The 22,086-nt window shown below is 38.1% G+C and overlaps 1 protein-coding gene across 5 annotated transcripts in view; it reads right to left on the bottom strand.

Annotated features, from left to right (window-relative positions):
* FAM169A (family with sequence similarity 169 member A) overlaps positions 1-22,086 on the bottom strand; it is a 72,728-nt gene that overhangs the window by 6,102 nt on the left and 44,540 nt on the right. For 3 of the 5 annotated variants that reach the window (XM_081826732.1, XM_006735068.3, XM_081826733.1), the window contains exons 6-11: positions 21,838-22,017; positions 11,113-11,241; positions 10,476-10,588; positions 7,090-7,129; positions 6,436-6,586; positions 2,819-2,975 (exon numbers count right to left, since the gene is read on the bottom strand). In XM_081826732.1, the coding sequence (XP_081682858.1) occupies positions 2,819-2,975; positions 6,436-6,586; positions 7,090-7,129; positions 10,476-10,588; positions 11,113-11,241; positions 21,838-22,017 (770 nt within the window). The remainder of the gene's footprint in view (positions 1-2,818; positions 2,976-6,435; positions 6,587-7,089; positions 7,130-10,475; positions 10,589-11,112; positions 11,242-21,837; positions 22,018-22,086) is intronic. The other 2 variants (XM_081826734.1, XM_081826735.1) reach the window with 2 other exon arrangements.

Here is a 22,086-nt window from a genome sequence, read left to right as displayed (position 1 = left end):
TGGAAGTATCAGTGAGCTGATAACACAAACCTTCCAATTCTGAAACTTTTCTGCCAATGTTTATCAATGTAAAATACTTCTATTTAATGTTTAATAGTTCTAATGAATCTCAGTGACATTCTAATAGAGGGCATTTTATTACCATTATAAAAATTATAAAATGATGCACTCAAGGGCTCAGAAATAGGTTGGTATGGATTATGTAGGATCCCTAAAGTCACAGGGATAGGGAAATCAGGGACTTAGAAAAATTTATCTGGCCAAAGAGTATACAGAAAGTAGACTGCATACAGAAGGTAATTATGATAAAGCTCATGAAAGGATCAACTAGGGTAGGAAAAAATGCTGAAAGGAAGAAAGTGAGAAAAACAGCAAAAGTTTAAAAAAAAACAGAATGTTGGTAATTAACTAAAAGTGAGAAGCAACAGATGAGAAAAACCTGTCCTTCAAGTTTTACGTTTGGAAATAGAAGGAAAGATTAAAAAAAAAAACAACAGGAAAAAAAGGCTCAATACAGAAGTGATAAAGAATAGAGATTATGTTGAATTTAAGATGATAAAATACATCTGTCTACATAGAATATTCAGAAGACAAGTAATACTGTGGCATTACAGTCTCAATCAATATTCACAGTCTGGAGTTACTGGTCATCCCCACAGAAATGAGAGTTCAACCATTAGACTGGTACATTTTCATAGAGAGAACATGAACCAAGAGCAGAAAGTCAAGAACTGAGTCTTCTAGAATGTCCACAAATAAAGGGGAAAAAGGAGGAAGCACAACAGTCAAATAATAAATAAAACAAAAACAAAACTTCAGAAAGGAAAATCAAGAAACCAAAATACAGTGGTGTTATAAAGCTTACGTTATAAGGGCCTAGAGAATATTAAGGAAGACACAGTAGTCAATCTAGGTGATGAAAACCACTGGAAGTGGATTCAAGTGTCACTGGTGCCCTACAAGAGTATGTGCTCAATGTATTGCTGGACAAATGAAACCCATTACATGAAGTACATACAGCATAATCTTAAGTTTTTAAAAGAAAAACAAATATATATTCCCATAAATGTCTGGAGGCACATTTTTAAACATGTGCTTTGCTGTCCAAATGTTTTACAAGAAAAAAATGCCACTTAAAAATGCAATTTCGGGGCGCCTGGGTGGCTCAGTCGTTAAGCATCTGCCTTCGGCTCAGGTCATGATCCCAGGGTCCTGGGATCGAGTCCCACATCGGGCTCCCTGCTCGGTGGGAAGCCTGCTTCTCCCTCTCCCACTCCCCCTGCTTGTGTTCCTGCTCTCGCTATCTCTCTCTCTGTCAAATAAATAAATAAAAATCTTTAAAAAAAAAAAAAAATGCAGTTTCAGGGGGCGCCTGGGTGGCTCAGTTGGTTAAGCGACTGCCTTCAGCTCAGGTCATGATCCCAGGGTCCTGGGATCGAGCCCTGCATTGGGCTCTCTGCTCAGCCGGAAGCCTGCTTCTTCCTCTCCCACTCCCCCTGCTTGTGTTCCCTCTCACACTGTCTCTCTCTCTCTCTCTCTCCCTGTCAATTAAATAAATAAATAAAATCTTAAAAAAAAAAAAATAAATGTAGTTTCGGGTCACCTGGGTGGCTTAGTCGCTAAGCGTTTGCCTTCAGCTCGGGTCATGATCCCAGGGTCCTGGGATCGAGCCCTGCATCAGGCTCTCTGCTCAGTAGGAAGCCTGCTTCTCCCTCTCCCACTCCCTGCTTATGTTCCCTCTCTCACTGTGTCTCTATCAAAAAAAAAAAAAAAAAATCTTGAAAAAAAAAAATAGTTCCATGAAATAGAGAAAGCAGGAGCTAAACTAGAATAAGTTAAGGGGCGCCTGGGTGGCTCAGTTGGTTAAGCGACTGCCTTCAGCTCAGGTCATGATCCTGGAGTCCCAGGATCGAGTCCCGCATCGGACTCCCTGCTCAGCAGGAAGTCTGCTTCTCCCTCTGATCCTCCCCCCTCTCATGCTCTCTCTCTCTGTCTCATTCTCTCTCTCAAATAAATAAATAAAATTTTAAAAAAAAGATATTATAGAATAAGTTAAGAAACTAAAATTGATAATGTAGTTTCACTTGTTCAGATGCTGGCTGGACTTGGCAAACATGTAAAAGACTTTTAAAGAATCTTAAGCACCTAGGGCAGAAGAAATAAGGACTCTCTAGAGAGCCAAAGATGGAAGACACTAAAGAAAAAGAGGAAGAAAAAAAGGTAAGGACAAATACTGGAAGAGCTGCAGAAATCAGGCCAAATAAAGAATTTACTTGGTCACGAAGGATTTTCCCATTTGTTTCCTACTGTTTAAAAAAAAAAAAAAAAAATTTAGTTACTTTTCCAGGAATATGTAATCAATTGTAATCAAATATATATTTTGAATGATGAGTTTTATCCTTCTAACCAAGATACAGGTGCAAATGAGGGCTTATTGACCTAATGGCATTCTAACCGGTTCTATAAGATATACCTCATAGTCAAAATAATTTGTCACTTAAGTATGTTTAATCTCTCAAATTAATTTATATTTTAATATACAGAGGGATCTTACTACCTAAACATCCTCAATTTTACCTTTGCTGTAAGTCAAACTTTTAAAAATTCAGTTTGAAACACGAAACGATACTTATAACTTTATCCTCTCCCCACCTCCAGTACCTGACCTTGGCAGTATAGACATATGCTTTCTAGCATTAAACACAATTTCTACTGTGACTCTAAAATAGATCACCAGATTTTTCTAACAATTTATGAGTAAGAAAGTTAAAATTTAGTTTACTTTCAATTACTTTATTTAATAAGTGGGATCTCATACCTTTTCACCATCTTGCTTTTCCACACGTGGTTGGGTTTCTGGTGCAGGCCGAGCATCCTTATCACTACTTTCGTCCTCAAATTCAATCACACTTTGTTCAGGTTCTTCTTCCAGGAATTCTTCTGAGCTCTCTGATGTGCGTGCAGTAGATTCCAATCTAGGAAAGAAAACCACTGTTACTTGTTTTATTAAGGATGAATATAAAATTTTAGGATTGTGTTAATAAAGTAACACTTTAGAGAATCCACCAAGTGTTGTTCAGTCAACAAGTTCCAATCTTACAGGTCCAAAACCAATCTCCTCTTCTTACAAACTTGTCCTCTTTCCTACCTTGTTCTCTAGTTTGAGTAGTAACACACATCTCCTCAAACATGTAAGCTAGACTCTTCTTTTACTCTAACCGTATCTCATTGGCTCTCATTCTATTAGAATGAACACACATCCCAATTTACCTGAGACAGTCCAGTTCATAGCTTTTGTCCCAGCGTTGCCATAGTCACTTAATGCCCCTTTCATTCTCAAAGATATCAGTTTGGACAATAAATGATAGTTTTGTTCTACCTCCAAAATGCCTTTCAAACATATCCCTAATTTTCTGTTCCCATTTATGGCCCGCCTTCAGGCCCCAATTCTCTCTGGACCACCATAACTTTGTCCCAACTCATCTTTGAACTTGCAGTACATACATTTTTTAGTAAAGCTGTGAGAGCTCTGTTTATATATACCCATCTGTACCTGTGACAGTCCAGCTCAGAAAATTATGATGGTTCTCTACAGCTTAGAGAATAAAGTGTATCTCCTTACAAAGCCTAACATGACCAGACCCTCATATATATCTATATTTTTTAACACCTGAAATCATCGAACATTTATTATCTTGTTTCTGTGGGTTAGGAATCCAGGTGTGGCTTAGCTTGGGACCTCTGGCTCAAGGTCTCATGGAGTTGCAATCAACCCAGCTACTGGGGATGCAGTCTCGTCTGAAGGTCCGATTGGCAGTGCTCCCTGCAACCATCCCAAGCCCTCACTCATGTGGTTGCTGGCAGCATTCAGCTCTTCATGCAGGCTAATAGACTGAGGACCCAATTCCTTGGGGACTGTTGCCACAGGGTACCTCCTCATAGGGCTGCTCACAGTATGGCTACATGCTCCCCCCTGCATGAGTTATCTTGCTGGGCCTCATCCACCAGGCAACGGAGGTCGTCTTGCTCATCATATTGCCAAATACTTTGATGAGTCGCTCATGCTGCTACAATGCCTGCTGGCCTGGGACCTGGACTCTCATATTTTTATTTCCTACTAGATGGTAACCTTTACATTACACATCAGTTATCCTTATTAATATTCTTCTTAGCTTTTTGCCTTTGCTCATGCTATATCTGCATGGTGTAATACAGTAGCCATAACACATGTCCAGATTTACATTAATTAAAATTAAATGAAATTAAAAATTCAGTTCCTAAGCTGCACTGGCCACACTTGAAGTGTTCAATGGACATACTAAGTAGGGCTGCCATTTTGGGCCGGGCAGATAAAGCACATTTTCATCATCACAGTAAGTTCTCTGGATAACCCTCGTATACATCAGGGATCAATAAACTATTCCTTTAGGTTTTATGGGTCATATGGTCTCTGAACAAGTACTCAACTTTGCCACGGTAATGCAAAAGCAACCATACAAACATCTAAGATATGGAAGTGTTACAATAAACTTTTATTTACAACAATAGGTAGTGGATCAGATTTGATCTACAGACTATAGTTTGTGGACCAGCCCCCGACTAGAACATCTTCTCTCTCGACTCTGCTTGTTGAGTTTCAACGTCTCTTTCAAGCCCTGGTCCAAATGCCTAATCTCTCTATCCCCTCAATTAGATTCAATCAAATCTCTCCTCTGCATCCACACCATCTTGTACTTCTATTATTGTACCATCACAATCTACCTTGCAGTATTCCTAACCTGTGTCACAGGTATAGCTAGTTAATTAGAAACCACCAGGCAGTCAATTCTTCAAGGGCAAAGATGCAATTTTGTTCTTCATAGTAGCTGAGTAAGCATTCAAGCATGTAGTCTTACTGTTACTGTTCTATTTATGAAAAACAGGGGGCGCCTGGGTGGCTCAGTCATTAAGCGTCTGCCTTCAGCTCAGGTCATGATCCCAGGGTCCTGGGATCGAGCCTCGCATTGGGCTCCCTGCTCAGTGGGAAGCCTGCTTCTCCCTCTCCCACTCCCCCTGCTTGTGTTCCCTCTCTCACTGTGTCTCTCTCTGTCAAATAAATAAATAAAATCTTTAAAAAAAGAAAAACAAACAAAATCCTACAATAACTCTGGGATGTTCAATATAAATGCACTGTTATATTCCCTTCTAAAAAGGGTATTACATCAAAATGTTACACAGGAAGAAAACTGTAATTATCTTAACCTCTTCTCTTTCACAAGTTACTAGATTTAAATATTTAAATAGTTATATTTGCCTTTAACATTAATTTTTCACTAAAATAGAACATTTACATAATTACACAATTATCCAAATTTAAAATTATTTACATAATGACATTAGCAAAGCTACAAAATTTTCTACTTGAGTAAAATAATTTCACAGATAAAACGGCAAACCTATGAATGGTTAACTCAGGAACAACTGGTAGGACTATTACAACAAAAAAGTCTAGTTTTACTATAAAATTTGAAATCTTGCTTTCTTTAAGGTTCCCAGGAAGAGAGAGGATAAAGATTTGACCCCAGTGTTCTACTGATTCAGCTGGCTATTAAGTTCCTAGAGAACGGGACTGAACCACTTATGGTTATCGCTAATTTGTGTTATATCCAGTAACCCAGTAAAATGAATCCATTATAAAATAAAACTTAGGGTTTTTAAAAAACTGACTAAACCTCTGGGGCGCCTGGGTGGCTCAGTCGTTAAGCGTCTGCCTTCGGCTCGGGTCATGATCCCGGGGTCCTGGGATCGAGCCCCGCATCGGGCTCCCGGCTCCGCGGGAAGCCTGCTTCTCCCTCTCCCACTCCCCCTGCTTGTGTTCCCTCTCTCGCTGTGTCTCTCTCTGTCAAAATAAATAAATAAAATCTTAAAAAAAAACTGACTAAACCTCAGCATTACTAAAAATTATAGCTACTATCAAAGTTGGGATAATATAATCACCAGAATATTCTCTTGGATTTTCAGACATGAGAGATTAAATTGTGGATTTATTTTACTTTCTTACTAGCATCTTCTCCCTGTAATATGTCAAAGTGAGTACAATCAGTAATCCTGTAGAAGAATTCAAATACAAACTCTTACACCAAGGTTATGTGCTACACAAACAATATAATAATAACTTCCATCTTAAATACTAAATACTAATAACATGAAAATAAAAAGGGGCACCTGGGTGGCTCAGTCGGTTAGGCGTCTAACTTCAGCTCAGATCATGATCCCAGGGTCATGGGATTGAGCCCCAAGTCAGGCTCCCTACTCAGCAGGGAGTCTGCTTCTCCCTCTCTCTCTGCCCCTCCCCCCTGGCTTGTGCTCTCTCTCTCTCTCAATTAAATAAAACCTTTAAAAATATATGAAAATAAGAATAACAAAATAATGAGAGTAAAATAACCAATACTTTACTTGTTTATTGAAGCTGTAGGTGAAGTCTGGGATGTCTTTTCATCTTCTCCTTGAGAACTACTAAATTCAGAATCCTGAAACCGCTTCCCAATCTTTGGCCGCTTCAGATGACTACTTCGAGTACGAGTGGAAACTGGTGTTTTATCATGACCTGAGAAAAAACAGCAGAACTACAATTAACTCAGTATGATCCTGAAAGGATTATCTGTTACAATATGTTACAATACACAGAAATCTAAGAACTATGCTAGCTTACATATATTCCCACAATTACACATTTCTTTCTATCAGGCCAAGAAACAACATCAGTCTTTTTTTCTAAATTATGGAATACCTTCACTTTATTCATTCCTCACATTTCCATATTGCCCCGAGCTCTGCAATGTATTTTTGCCTTTTCACTTATATTCTCTCCCAATAATCTTGGGACATAAACAAGGCAGACATCACTCTCCCTATTTTACGGGTAAGGAAATGAGGAAAAAAGAGGTATGACAGCTTACTTTGTTCACACAGCAAGACTAGCAGTAGTGGTGGCATTGTAACTCAGTGCTAGATCTTAGAGTGGGATAAGTGTTCACTCACTCTAAGAGACATCTCCCACCCCTAAATTCTAAGCATCTCACATACTGGTAGATTAGCTGAATTTCTTACCTTCAGAAGTACTTGCAAAGGCATCTTTTAGAGAGTCAATCTAAAACAGAAATACATATTAAAACCAAAAGTTTTAGACCATTTTTTCTCCCTATGAATCTACTTTAGTCGATGTCAAAGAAAATCTTGTGAAACATTTTTCAAATAGTACTTTTGGTATTCCCTATTCACCATTCATGGAAATTTACTGAAGAAATTAAAAGGTGATGTTACAGGGCGCCTGGGTGGCTCAGTCATTAAGTATCGGCCTTCAGCTCAGGTCATGATCCCAGGGTCCTGGGATCGAGCCCCACATCGGGCTCCCTGCTCCACAGGAAGCCTGCTTCTCCCTCTCCCACTCCCCTGCTTGTGTTCCCTCTCTCACTATCTCTCTGTCAAATAAATAAATAAAATCTTTAAAAAAAAAAAAAAGTGATGTTACAGCCTCAGTTCATCCTGAGGCTGAGCCCTTACCAAGCCATCTAATATGGTACATGCAACTCACTGGAGTTTCCTAGTGTCCTGTCCTCGGCTACCTCCTCTTCTCTGTCCATATGCTCTCCCTGTGTAATTTTATCTACTACCTTTACTTCAACATCTATTTGCTGATGAATCCAGATATACAATTTAATCTCCCCAACTTCTTTCCTGATTCCCAAAGCTCTTTTTTATTTTTATTTTTTTTAAAGGTTTTATTTATTGGACAGAGAGAGAGATACAGCAAGAGCAGGAACACAAGCAGGGGGAGTGGGAGAGGGAGAAGCAGGTTTCCCGCGGAGCAGGGAGCCCGATGTGGGGCTCGATCCCGGGACCCTGGGATCATGACCTAAGCCGAAGGCAGACACTTAAAGACTGAGCCACCCAGGCGCCCCTCCAAAGCTCTTTTTTAAAGGAAATATGGCCTCCATCCAATTTCACAACCAACCTGTTCCAAACTGACCTCATATTATTCTCTATCTTGGTTAATGGCAGTAACAGTTCAGTCAGCCATTCTGGCCAAAAACCTGTAAGTTAGTAATGATTTCTTCTTAACCTTCATTCAGTGAACTGGAAAGCCTGTCAATTCTGACTCGGAAGAATCTCTCAAAACTGCCCGCTCCTTCGTATTACCGATGCTTTCGTCATACCCTCCAACCTGATGACAACGATGCTTCCAAATCACAAATTGTGCTACTCTTTTGCTTTAAAAAAAAAACAAAAACAAAACCTTTAATGGTTTATCACTGCCTAGAATATAATTTCTCAACCTCTTCAAAACCAAATACCTCTTACATACTAAACATGCCATTTTCTTTACACTTGTTTGGTTTTGTTTTTGTTTTTTTTCCACATGTTAGCATTTGGAATGCCCTAACCCTTGTCACAAAACTCACACCTGCCCTTTGCAAGTCAGCTTGGTTGCTACTTCACCTATTGCACTCCTTGGGTAGAGTTACTCATACTCTGCTATGTACCTTCAAACACTTGCTATTTGCTCTATTAAGGGAATTATAATCCTGTAGTTTATTTATGTTTCCAATAATGGACGATCTACTTCTCTCATGCTTGTAAGAACCGTATCTTTGTACATCCAGTGCTTGCCACAGTATCTATTACATAAACTACTATTCATTCATTCATCACACACTTAATGAAACCCTACAACCCAAAAGGCATAGAGACTTTAAGAAGGTCTACTGAGAAGACACAAACAAGGATAAACTGTGACAGATAAGATAAAAATCCTGTCTTCAAGAAGCCTGTAGTTGAACTAGACAAGGTTAACACACCAAAGAAATCCATTAAAAAAGGTTCAAAGAGTGTAAGAGAAGTACATGTAATGTGTTATGTCACAAAACAGGAAAAAGCAAGTAGAAATACCATCATCACCTAGAATAAATCATACAGTGATCATTTCAGTTTATCTCAAAACATCAAGTTGTACAATTTTTGTCAATTATACCGCAGTAAAGCTAAAAACAATGTGGTTAAAATACACAAACAAAACCATTTTTCCATTTGATCCCATCTGATTAACAATAAAAAGAGAGTTAAAATAGTTTAATGTGAGATATATTTTCCTTGAACTAATTAAAATCTTAATTTGAAGAATATGAATTTCTAAAGTGAAAGAAAACTGAATTTATGCTGCCAATCTTATGACATGGTTTAATATATATTCTCATTTACACAGCCCATTTAAAATTATTTGGCTTAGGGCGCCTGGGTGGCTCAGTTGGTTAAGCGACTGCCTTCGGCTCAGGTCATGATCCTGGAGTCCCTGGATCGAGTCCCGCATCGGGCTCCCTGCTCGGCAGGGAGTCTGCTTCTCCCTCTGACCCTCCCGCCTCTCATGTGCTCTCTCTCATTCTCTCTCAAATAAATAAATAAAATCTTTAAAAAAAAATAAATAAATAAAATTATTTGGCTTATCATTAAGGTAAATCATTGCCCTCACCACATTTTGGGAAAAGATTTTTTCTACATTCCCTGATTTGATGATGTAGGACCAATACTAAATAAATTTAATTATATCTGAGGAATTTGGATCACAATATAATCAAACCCAGGCTTATTATTTAGTTTGGTTCCAAATGTAGAAAAAAATAAAAACAAAAAAACCTAACTCCTTACAAGTAATTATATGATTTATATTATCCTTAAAAAGGTTTCCAAAAAGTTCAGTCAACATTCACGCTAATTAAGGCAGGAATAAGAGGCACAAATAATTTCCTAAAGCACTTGTCCCTGAAAGGTTTACCCAGTACTTTCAAAGTGCATTACATTCTATAAAGACCTAGCATAGACAGACTCAAAACTTCCCACAATAACTTTATAACCTTTGACCTATTCCTAATTTCACCTCTAGAAATTTATCAGTGCAAGGAAAGAATTACATAGGCAAAAAGATGCATGTATAAATGTGTTCACTGCTGGGTCACTTATGCAGAAAACTTAAGTATAATATGTTAAAGAAATAAACAATGGTATTTACATATAATAGAATAGTACACTGCTATTTAACAATGTTTTAAAACAATAATGCCATGGAAAATGCTTATAATATTATGTTAATGGAGGAAAAACAGAAGCAGCATAACAGAAAACAAAAATGTATGCAGATACATGTTTTATAATATATATAAAATACAAATACAAAAATGTTAACAGTTGCTACATCTGGGGTAGTGGGATTACAGATTTTTATTTTCTTCTATATTATTTTGTGTGATTCCAAATTATTTTTCAAAGAAAATTAAGTCCTTAGTAAGCCATTAACAGGAGATACCAAGAAAATAACACAGTAAAAATTTTAGAATTACATAACTTGATGAATGAACTTTAACATTTACAAAATTAAGTATTAGCTGAATCTAGTTTAAAGAACAGAAAAACTATTTCCTACAATAAACATACAGTGTACCTACAGTTAGCTGCATCTCACTAGACTGATTGTCTTCAGTTTCTGCTTCATATTCTGGAACGGATGAAAGACCATACTCTCCAGACATAGGTCTTTTAGCTTCATTTTGAGAAACTGCTGTGTACAGAAGAATTTTAAAAATTGTAACCCAATCAGTATTTGGTTTTAATTGTAACATGGTTTGTACTGATTTGCACAAAAGTCCTGAATAGCATCCTGAACAGAAGGGTGTTGAAAATCTAGGTGTGGAGCATCTCCTTAACCAATATGTTATAATGAAACCTTGCAATTATAAAGTATTAGTTATCTGTATTTAGTGACTTTGAGGAAAGATGCATTAGACCAGGGACTACTCTTTTTCCTTGATGCCTATTCTATGCTGATTCAGTATCTGTGTTTCCTTCTTACCCACCAATTCCTAGAATGTTAGATTCTGCTGGGCTATTATAATTCTAGGTCCTCTTATTATTAGTGACCCAAATGTTAATACATAACAAAAATTCAAACTTTAGAAAAGAGAATCTGTTACTAGAGAGGTCACATTACAATATACCATAACTCTGGACTAAGAGACACAAACATTAAAAGGCTCTGCTCTTTAAGCTTGACATGTGTTCCAACTTGAAACCTATAATTCTTACCTGTAATTTTAAGTGTTTCTCTCTGTAATGCTCTGGTGACTGGTATTCGCTGGTACCAGTGTCCAACACCTTCAACCTCCCAAAGGAGTTCATGGTCTCCTGGATACTTTTCAAAGTACTGCTTGCAAGCTGAAAAATACATTCAGAATTTTCTAGAAATCCCAAATATCAACTGTTTTAGAAAACAGAAGATAGAAAGTAAGCTGCCCAAATCACTTAATGGGGCTAGGATAACACCAATGCAACTCAACTACACATCAGTCTCATTAATGAAAGTTTTAACATGAATAAACAATAAAAATCCTATTAAAAGATGTGCTTCACCTTTAAGGAGAAAATCACTAATTATTACTGAGGGGCATAAAATTAGAATAAAATGATTATTAGATTCAATAGTATAAAACCACCAATTCTCACCAATTATTTGATAAATTTCATGCAATTCTAAACAAATTCCCAACAAGTCTGTTTTTTTAGGGACTTGTCAAAATTTGACCCCAACTTCAAAATGGAGAAGAAAGGGTTAAGAAAGGATATGGAAGGGGCGCCTGGGTGGCTCAGTTGGTTAAGCAACTGCCTTCGGCTCGGGTCATGATCCTGGAGTCCCGGGATCGAGTCCCACATCGGGCTCCCTGCTCGGCGGGGAGTCTGCTTCTCCCTCTGACCCTCCCCCCTCATGCTCTCTCTCTCAAATAAATAAAATCTAAAAAAAAAAAAAAAAAAGGATATGGAAGAAGAAGAAAAGGAAAAAGAAAAATTAAAATACCAGGGTAAAAAAGCCCACCAGAAAAGAAGCGCACACACACTAAAAACCTGGCAAATGACAGAGGAGGCATTACATCTCAGTGTAGAGTAGATCCACTATCAAAATAATAATGCTAGAACAAAAATCCATATAGAAGAAAATAAAGTCAGATCCTGACCTCACATCAACACCATTCACAAAATTAAATTCCAGATGGATTCTGGGCGCCTGGGTGGCTCAGTTGGTTAAGCGACTGCCTTCGGCTCAGGTCATGATCCTGGAGTCCCAGGATCGAGTCCCATATCCGGCTCCTTGCTTAGCAGGGGGTCTGCTTCTCCCTCTGACCCTCCCCCCTCTCATGTGCTCTCTCTCTCTCATTCTCTCTCTCAAATAAATAAATAAAATCTTTAAAAAAAAAAAAAAAATTCCAGATGGATTCTAAGACCTACTAAGAAAAGCAAACTGTTTAAAAGAAAACGTAAGAGAATACCTCCTGGACATAATGGTGCTAAAAGATTACTCATGAAAGACACAAAATCACAATCCATAATGAAATCTTATGATAAACCTGTTAAAGTTTAAAACTTTCTATCAGGAACTGTGCAACGTAACTTTCTACAATGATGGAAATGTCCTGTATCAGCAATGTCCAATACAGTAGCCACTAGCCACATGTGGCTACTGAAAAAATGTATGATTTTAATTAAATTGAAATTAAATCTAATTTATATTAGTGATTGCCATACTGGGCTGCATAGTTTTATACTAAAAAGATACCATAAAGCCAGAGATTAGGAGATTTTCAGAATAAAACAAAAGATTAGTATTCTCAGCGTATTAAAAAATCCTAAAATTGAAAGACAAAATGATCCCAAAAAGAATTTGGCAGATGCTATGAAAAGGAAATTTACACATAATGAAACTTGGAAGGTCACTTAACAAAGGTAAAGATGGCAAACCTCACTAGCTGCCAGGGAAATGCAAGATGAAACAACTAGATACCATTTTCACACCCATCTGATAACCCAAGCATCCAAAGAATAAGGAAAATGGAAACTCCCACTTTCTCCTGGTGTGAGAATAATTTTGCAATAGTTAGTAAAGTTGAAAAGACATACTGTATGCTCCAATTCTACTACTGGGTATATATCCTAATGACTTACACATATGCACAAGACGACTTCTATAATATTCATTACAGGGCTGTTTTTAAACAGGGGTGGGGAGTTCAACCTAAGAGCCCATCATTAACGGATACATGAATAAATCATAAAATGTATACAATAAAATACTACGCAGAAGCTACAACAAATTACAGCATATATTAACAATGATAAATCTATTAAAAAGATCAGTAAAAGAACAAGTTAGTATATGTACAAATGATGTCATTTATATAAAGTTTAAAAACACATTAACAAAATGATGCAGCCTCTGTGGAAAACAGTTTGGCAATTCCTCAAAAAGTTCAACAAAGAATTACCATATAACTCAGCAGTTCCACTCTCAGCTATATATCCAAAAGAACAGAAAGCAGGGACTCGAACAGTTATCTGTACACCAATGCCCATGGGAGCATTGTTCACAACAGCCAAAAGGTAGAAAGAACCCACTGTCCGTCCATCAGAAGATGAATGGATGAATGAATGAAATGTGACATGTACACACAATAAAAATATACACCATAGGGGCGCCTGGGTGGCTCAGTCGAAAGCGTCTGCCTTCGGCTCAGGTCATGATCCCAGGGTCCTGAGATCGAGTCCCACATTGGGCTCCTTGCTCAGCGGGGAAACTGCTTCTCCCTCTGCCGCTCCCTGCCACTCTGCCTACTTGTGATTTCTCTCTCTCTCTGTCAAATAAATAAATAAAATCTTTAATATATATATATATACACACATATATATATACACCAGAAAAAGGAAAGGAATTTTTTTGAAGACATGAGAAAGAGAGCGTGCATGCAGAGCAGGGGGTGGGGCAGAGGGAGTGAATTTTCAAAAAGACTCCTCACTGAGCAAGGATCCAGACACAGGGCTTGATCTCACCACCGAGATTGTGACAGGAGCCAAAATCAAGAGTCAGCTGTGGGGTGCCTGGGTGGCTCAGTCAGCTGAGTGTCTGACTCTTGGTTCTGGCTCAGGTTGTGTGACATCAAGCCGCATATAGGGCTCCATGCTCAGCACAGAATCTTCTTGGGTTTCTCTCTCCCTCTCCCTCTGCTCCTCCCTACTCTCTGTGCGTGCACACACTCTCTCTCTCAGACAAATAAATCTTCAAAAAGAAAGAGTCGGCCACTTAACCAGCTGAGCCACCCAGGCACCCCAGGAAAGAAATTTTGATATATGCTACAACACGGATGGTCCTTAAATACTATGCTAAGTGAAATAAGACACACAAAGAGATTCCACTTCTATAAGGTACCTAAAATAGGCAAATTCATAATGACAGAGAATGAATGTGACTAATGCCACTGAAATGCACATCTACAAATAGTTCAAATGATAAATAATATGTTTTATGTATTATAGCACCCAAAAAACTTGAAAAATTTTAAGATAAAAAAGCAAACTAGGGCCACCTGGCTAGCTTAGTCAGTAGAGCATGCAACTCTTGATCTTGGGGTTGTGTGTTTGAGCCCCACATTGGGTGTGGAGATTACTTAAAAATAGAATCTTTAAAAATTGGGACACCTGGGTGGCTCAGTCAGATAAGTGTCTGCCTTCAGCTCAGGTCATGATCCCAGGGTCCTGGGATCCACAGCCCCACGTCAGGGTCTCTGCTCAGCGGGGAGCCTGCTTCTCCTTCTCCCTCTACCTGCCACTCCCCCTGCTCGTGTGCGCTGACAAATAAGTAAAATCTTTATAAAAATAAAATAAAATAAAAATAGAACTACCCTATGATCTAGTAACTGCACTACTGGGTATTTACCCAAAGAATATGAAAACACTAGGGGCGCCTAGGTGGCTCAGTCGTTAAGCCTCTGCCTTCGGCTCAGGTCATGATCCCAGGGTCCTGGGATCAAACCCCACATCAGGCTCCCTGCTCCACGGGAAGCCTGCTTCTCTCTCTCCCACTCCCCATGCTTGTGTTCCTGCTCTCTCTGTGTCTCTGTCAAATAAATAAATAAAATCTTAAAAAGAAAAAAGAAAAAACTAATTTAAAAGGATATATGCAGGGATGCCTGGGTGGTTCAGTCGTTAAGCGTCTGCCTTCGGCTCAGGTCATGATCCCAGGGTCCTGGGATCGAGCCCCACATCGGGCTTCCTGCTCAGCGGGAAGCCTGCTTCTCCCTCTCCCACTCCCCCTGTTTGTGTTCCCTCTCTCACTGTCTCTGTCAAATAAATAAATAAAATCTTTAAAAAAAAAAAAAGGATATATGCATGCCCATGTTTACTGCACCATTATTTACAATTAGCCAAGATAGAGAAGCAGCCCAAGGGTCCACTGATAGATGAATGGATAAAGATGTGGCATGTAGATACCATGTCATATTACTTATCCATCAAGAAGAATGAAACCTTGCCATTTGCAACAACATGGATGGATCTAGAGGGTATAATGCTAAACAAAGTCAATCAGTCAGAGAGACAAATACTGTATGATTTTACTCATATTTGGAACTTAAGGAAACAAAGGAGAAAAAATAGACAAACTGAAAAATAGACTCTTAAGTATAGAGATCAGACAGATGGTTACCAGAGGGGAGGTGGACGGGGGGATGGGTGAAACAGGTGGGGATTAAGAGTACACTTATCATGGGGCGCCTGGCTAGCTCAGTCAGTACAGCATGTGACTCTTCATCTCAGGGTTTAAGTTCAAGCCCCACACTGGGTGTAGAGATCACTTAAAAATAAAATCTTTGAAAATAAAACTAATTAAAAGAAGAGTACACTTGTGTTGACGAGCACTGAGTAATATATATAACCGCTGAATCACTATATTGTACATCTGAAACTAATATAACACTATATATTAACAACAGTGGAATTAAAATTTTTAAAAATGTAAAAAAAAAAAAAAACCCTTACATATTAGCTTCTGGAGAATTGACACCATTATCTTATTTTCTGTCCAACAATATAATTGTGTAATAATTTTATGATTTTGTTCAAACCAGTTAGCATTTACATATTCTCCACAGAGTTCTTAGAATTAACATAGGAAAAAATGTATACATTTAGGAATTTTATCTCTTTTGTTGCCATTATAACTATTGTGTTCTTACTTTATTTCTTCTAACTAGTGGTTATATATATGAAACATACTGATTTACTTATGTATTAATTTTGTACCTAGCCACATCACTGAATTTCTAGTAACTCCACAGTTCATTTTCTTGAGTTTTCAAGAATTTTAGCCATTCTGACAGATGTGAGGTGATATCTCATTGTACTTTTGATTTGCATTTCCCTGATGATGAGAGACGTTCAGCATCTTTTCATGCGTCTGTTGGCCATCTGTATGTCTTCTTTGGAGAAATGTCTGTTCATGTCCTCTGCCCATATTTAACTGGATTGTGTTTTTTTGTGTTAAGTTGTATAAGATATGTCATTTGCAAATATCTTCTCCCATTCTGTAGATTTTCTTTTAGTTTTGTTGGTTGTTTCCTATGCTGTGCAGAAGCTTTTTATTTTGATGAAGTCCCAATAATTTATTTTTGCTTTTGTTTCCATTGCCTCACGAGACAGATCTAGAAGGATGTTGCTAAAACCAACGTCAGAGAAATTACCTCCTGTGTTCTCTTCTAGGATTTCTATGGTTTCAGGTCTCACATTTAGGTCCTTGGTCCACTCTGAGTGTACAATGTACAAAAGTGGTACAGTTTCATTCCTCTGCATGTTGCTGTCCAATTTTTCCGATACTATTTGTTGAAGAGACTGTTTCTCTCCCATTGCATGTTCTTGCCTCCTCTGTCAAAGATTAACTGACCATAAGTTGTGGGTTTATTTCCAGGCTTTACATTCTGTTTCACTGATCTATGTGTCTATTTTGGTGCCAGGACCATACTGTTTGGATTACTACAGCTTTGTGATGTAACTTGAAGTCTGGAATTGTGATACCTCCAGTTTTGTTTTTCTTTTCCAAGATTGCTTTGGCCATTTGAGGTCTTTTGTGGTTCCATACAACCTTTCAGATTGTTTTAGTCCTGTGAAAACTGCTCTTGGTATTTTGATGGGAATTACATTTAAATCTGTAGATTGTTTTAGGTAGTATGGACATTTTAACATACTGTTCTTCCAATCCATGAGCATCGAATGTCTTTCCATTTCTTTGTGCCATCTTCAATTTCTTTCATCAGTGTTTATAGTTTTCAGAGTACAGGTCTTTTTCATCTCTTTGGTCAGATTTATTCCTAGATATTTTATTATTTGTGGTGCAATTGTAAATGGGATTGTTTTCTTATTTGCTCTTTCTGCTGCTTCATTATTAGTGTATAGAAATAAAACATATATCTGTACATTGATTTTGCATCCTGCAACTTCACTGAATGCATTTATCAGTTCTAAGAGATTTCTTTTTTAAGATTTTATTTTTAAATTGTCTCTAGACCCAACGTGAGGCCCAAACTTTCAACCCCAATATCAAGAGTCACATACTCCACTGACTGAAGCACTCCTATTGGTTCTAACAGTCTTTTGGTGATCTTATATTTTATTAGGGGCTAATATATAAGTTTAAAGTAATCCCAATAAAATCCCGACAAAACTTTTTTTTAATCTAGTAAGTGGATTCCGAAGTCTATACAGGAAAAACAAGCAAGGTCAGAAATAGGAAATGGGGGAGAAGACTAGTCCTTTTAGATAACCAAAAGCTAAAATAAATATAAGAGTGAGGTACTGGAACTTAAGATTAACAGAAATAAATTAGCAGATAAGAAATATACAGAAACAGGGGCGCGTGGGTGGCTCAGTCAGTTAAGCATCTGCCTTCAGCTCAGGTCATGATCCCAGAGTCCTGGGATGAGCCCCGTGTTGGACTCCATGCTCAGTGGGGAGTCTGCTTCTCCCTCCCCATGCCTCCCTCCCCACTGCTCCAGAGCTTGCGTGCTCTCTCTCCCCCTCCCTCTCAAATGAATAAATAAAATCTTAAAAAAAAAAAAGAAATATACACATATAAATACACAAATTTAATGTATGATCTAGATTAAGAATTTGGAAACTTTTTCTTAAAGGGGCAGACAATAAGGATTTTAGGCTTACAGACTATATGGGCACTGTCATAACTCACCAACTCTGACATTTTAGTGCAAAAGAAGCCAGATGCAATATATAAATGGATGAACATAGCTGTGTTCCAATAACTTCACTTACAAAAAGAGCAGATCAGTGGACCACTGTTTGCTGACCTGATATAGATATAAATGCAAATCAGTGCAAAAGATAAATTATTCAACAAATAATATTAACCATATACCTGTCAGGTAAAATAAAGTCGGACCTGTACCTCATATGGTACACCAGGATAAATTCCAAATGGGTAAGATTTATGAGACCTTATTCATTCCATGTCTTTAGGTATCGGTACATGATAGTACTGTGTAAATCAACTTCTCACAGTTAGCTAATCATCTACTCAAACCTAAGGCCAAGCCCATCCATACGTGGTACTCGTTACCCATTTGTGGAATGAATAAATTATCTTTTTAAAGCTTACAATGTACAACACTATAATCTTTCCTAAATCATTTAAAAATATTCATGGAAACAAGTAAAGGTCATGGAAACAAGTAAATTTCAAAGAATATTGGATATCTAGCAGCCTCAAGAACTACTAATTAAGTTGTAAGAGAAAAATCAAACGGAAATCCAAGTTCTTCAAATATAATAAACATTGTACCAGACAGAAAGAGCAAGAAACAGAAAATGGAGATGCCACATAGTCTAAAATTTGCTATTTTCAATGTATTCCTTTATTTTCACCTCAAAGAGTCTTATTCACAAAATTATGCATATGAGACCAATGAAACATTATCGGACAATCTCCTGCCTAACCTGAAGGATCAGTGGAGCTAAAGCCCACATAGACTATGCAAAAATAGTAATTCATTTGGCATTCAATTTATCATTAGAATTAGAAAAGAGTATTTTTTTAAAAAGATTTTATTTATTTGAGAAAGAGCGGGCGCATGCACACACAAGCAGGGGGGAGGGGCAGAGGGAGAAACAGGCTCCCCACGGGGTAAAAAGCCTGACACAAGGCTCAATCCCAGGACCCTGAGATCATGAGCAGAGCCAAAGGCAGCTGCCCAACTGACTAAGCCACTCAGGCACCCCAGAAAAGAGCAAGTATTAAGAGATTCTACCTACAGTGGGTGTGTTTACATTCCTTCCCAAATTCAGTAAAGCTGTAATTAGATTTTAAGGGGAAAGCCATTTTCAGATTATCCAGTTGAATACAGGGTTCATTCCATTCTCATGTATGTATGTACACAGAAACTATGATTCAAGATGGGCACGCAACACTTGGTTCTTGTTTTCTGGATTTCTGACATTAAAAAGGGGAAGCAAACTTAGAACAAAAATATATTTTCAGTGGAAATAAACATTTCCAGTTAGACTAAAATCAATGGTAAATTCTATTTTAATAAAGTTTTCATGTAAATTACCTTCCAGGATTAAATCTTACTTCATTAAGAGAAAACCAGTAGTTTGGGATTTACATTTATAAATGCAAATATAAATCCACCAATAGTTTTTAAATATCACCACAAGGTATATTCGTACAATGGAATACTAAACAGCACTGAAAATGAATAAATGGAGCTATGTGAATCCACACGAATGATTCTCATAAACATAAATATACAAATCAAACTGCAGAATTCACACAGTATGTATCATTTACATATAATTCTTTTATAAAGATTTTATTTATATATTTGCGAGAGCACACAAGCGGGGAGGGGCTGCATAAGGTAAGGGAGAAACAGGCTCCCCGCAGAGCAGGAAGTCCGACACGGGGGCTCGATCCCAAGACCCCGGGATTATAACCTGAGCCAAAGGCAGACACTTAGCCACCCGGTGCCCCAGTTTTTAAATATGTTAAACAAGATGACATATTGTCGAAGGATATATAAATATGCTTTATAAGTCTAAGAGGGACACCTGGGTGGCTCAGTCGGTTAAGCACTCAACTCTTGATTTTGGCTCAGGTCATGATCTCATGGTCTTGAGATCGAGCCCCGCATCAGGCTCTGGGCTGGGAATGGAGCCTGCTTAAGGTTCTCTCTCTCCCTCGGCCTCGGCCTCGGCCTCAGCCCCACCCCTGCCCCTCATACACGTGTATGCATGCACACTTTCTCTCTCTCCCTCCCTCTCTCTCAGAAACAAAACGTCTAAGAAATATATGGGGAGGGCACCTGGGTGGCTCAGTGGGTTAAGTGTCTGCCTTCAGCTCAGGTCATGATCCCAGGGTCCTGGGATCGAGCCCCGCATCGGGTTCCCTGCTCAGTGGGGAGCCTGCTTCTCCTTCTCCCTCTGCCATTCCCCCCCTTACTTGTGCTGTCTCTCTGTCAAATAAATAAATAAAATCCTTAAAAAAAAGAAAGAAATATATGGGGAAAATAAATGCCAAACTGAGCTTAATACTTATTTCAGGGAAGGGAGTGAGCTAATTGGGTGGGTGCACAACGGTACTGGCAATGATCCATTTCTCATGGATGGTACATGCTGGATGGTTCTTGAGTATTTGTCGTCTTATTCTTTACATCTTTTTGTATGTCTGAAATTACTTTCTTTTTTAATTTTAAAAGCTACCAAAGAGAACCCAAAGAAGAAATGGTCAAAGATCTAAATATACATTTCCCCAAAGATGACACAGAAATGGCTAATTAACATATGAAAAGATGCTCAACATGAAATGCAAACCAAAACTATTATAAGATGCCACTTTACACCCACAAGAATGGCTTTAATCAAAAAGACAGTAACAAGTGTTGGTGAGGATATAGAGAAATTTTAACTCTCAAACACTATTCATGGGAATGTAAAATGGTACAATTGCTTTGGAAAACACTTTGGCAGTTCCTCAGAATGTTAAACATAGGGCGCCTAGGTGGCTCAGCCGTTAAGCATCTGCCTTCAGCTCAGGTCATGATCCCAGGGTCCTGGGATCGAGTCCCACATCGGGCTCCCTGCTCGGCGGGAAGCCTGCTTCTCCCTCTCCCACTCCCCCTGCTTGTGTTCCCTCTCTCACTGTGTCTCTCTGTCAAATAAATAAATAAATAAATCTTTTAAAAAAAAAGAATGTTAAACATAGAGTCACCATATGACCCATCAATTCCATCCACACCTAGGTGCAGAGAAATGTCCACACAAAAACTATACAAATGTTCACAGCAGCATTATTCATAACAGCGAAAAGTGGAAACAACCCAAAAGTCCATCAACTGATGATAAACAAAATGTGGCATATCCATAAAACAGATTATTCATCCATAAAAAGGAATGAATACTGCTTCATTCTACAACATGGATGAACTTTAACAAAATTTATGCAAAACAAAAGAAGCTAGACACAAAGGGCTTATAATATAATCATATCACATGATTACATTCCTATGAAATGTTGAGAACAGGAAAATCCATACAGAAGAGAACAGATCAGTGGTTGCTAGGGGATGAAGGAGTGGGGGAATGAAGAGTGACTATTAACTGGTGCAGGGTTTCTTTTGGGGTAATGAGCATGTTCTGGAATTAGATACTGGTTATGGTTGCACAGCTACAAAGGTAATAGAAACCACTGAATTTTACACTTTGAGAGTGTGAATTTTATGGTATATGAATTATATTTCAACATTTTTAAAAAGCCACCACACCTCCAAAAAGCCGTATTCATGACATAAGGACACATTTGCAAAATGAAGCCCTTAGGGACCCAAAGAATCCAAATTAGTTAATAATGCTATATGCACATTTACAATATTCTGCAGAAACAACTCAGAAGTGACCCTGAGAATAGTTTAACCTTTTTTAATTTACCTGTGTACATGAGAGAGGAGAGTGGATACCGCAGGCCAAGAGCATCTTCCGTAAAGGAATCAACAAAGTCCTCCAGCATATGAAGCCCAAAATCTTTGCCTCGGTATTTCTTTCTTACAAACATCGTATCAAGAACTGGCAGTTGGTAGCTTTGGGTAAGAAATGAGGCACATATGCTTCCTGTAGTCATAAAAGAAACCCAACAATTTTTCACATTAAAAGGGCATATATGTGTGTATGTTTAAAGAA

The sequence above is a fragment of the Leptonychotes weddellii genome, chromosome 7, assembly GCF_054177405.1.
Source record: "Leptonychotes weddellii isolate Sample4059 chromosome 7, ASM5417740v2, whole genome shotgun sequence".
NCBI classification, from domain to species: Eukaryota; Metazoa; Chordata; class Mammalia; order Carnivora; family Phocidae; genus Leptonychotes; species Leptonychotes weddellii.
This window is presented reverse-complemented; position numbering and strand designations above follow the sequence as displayed.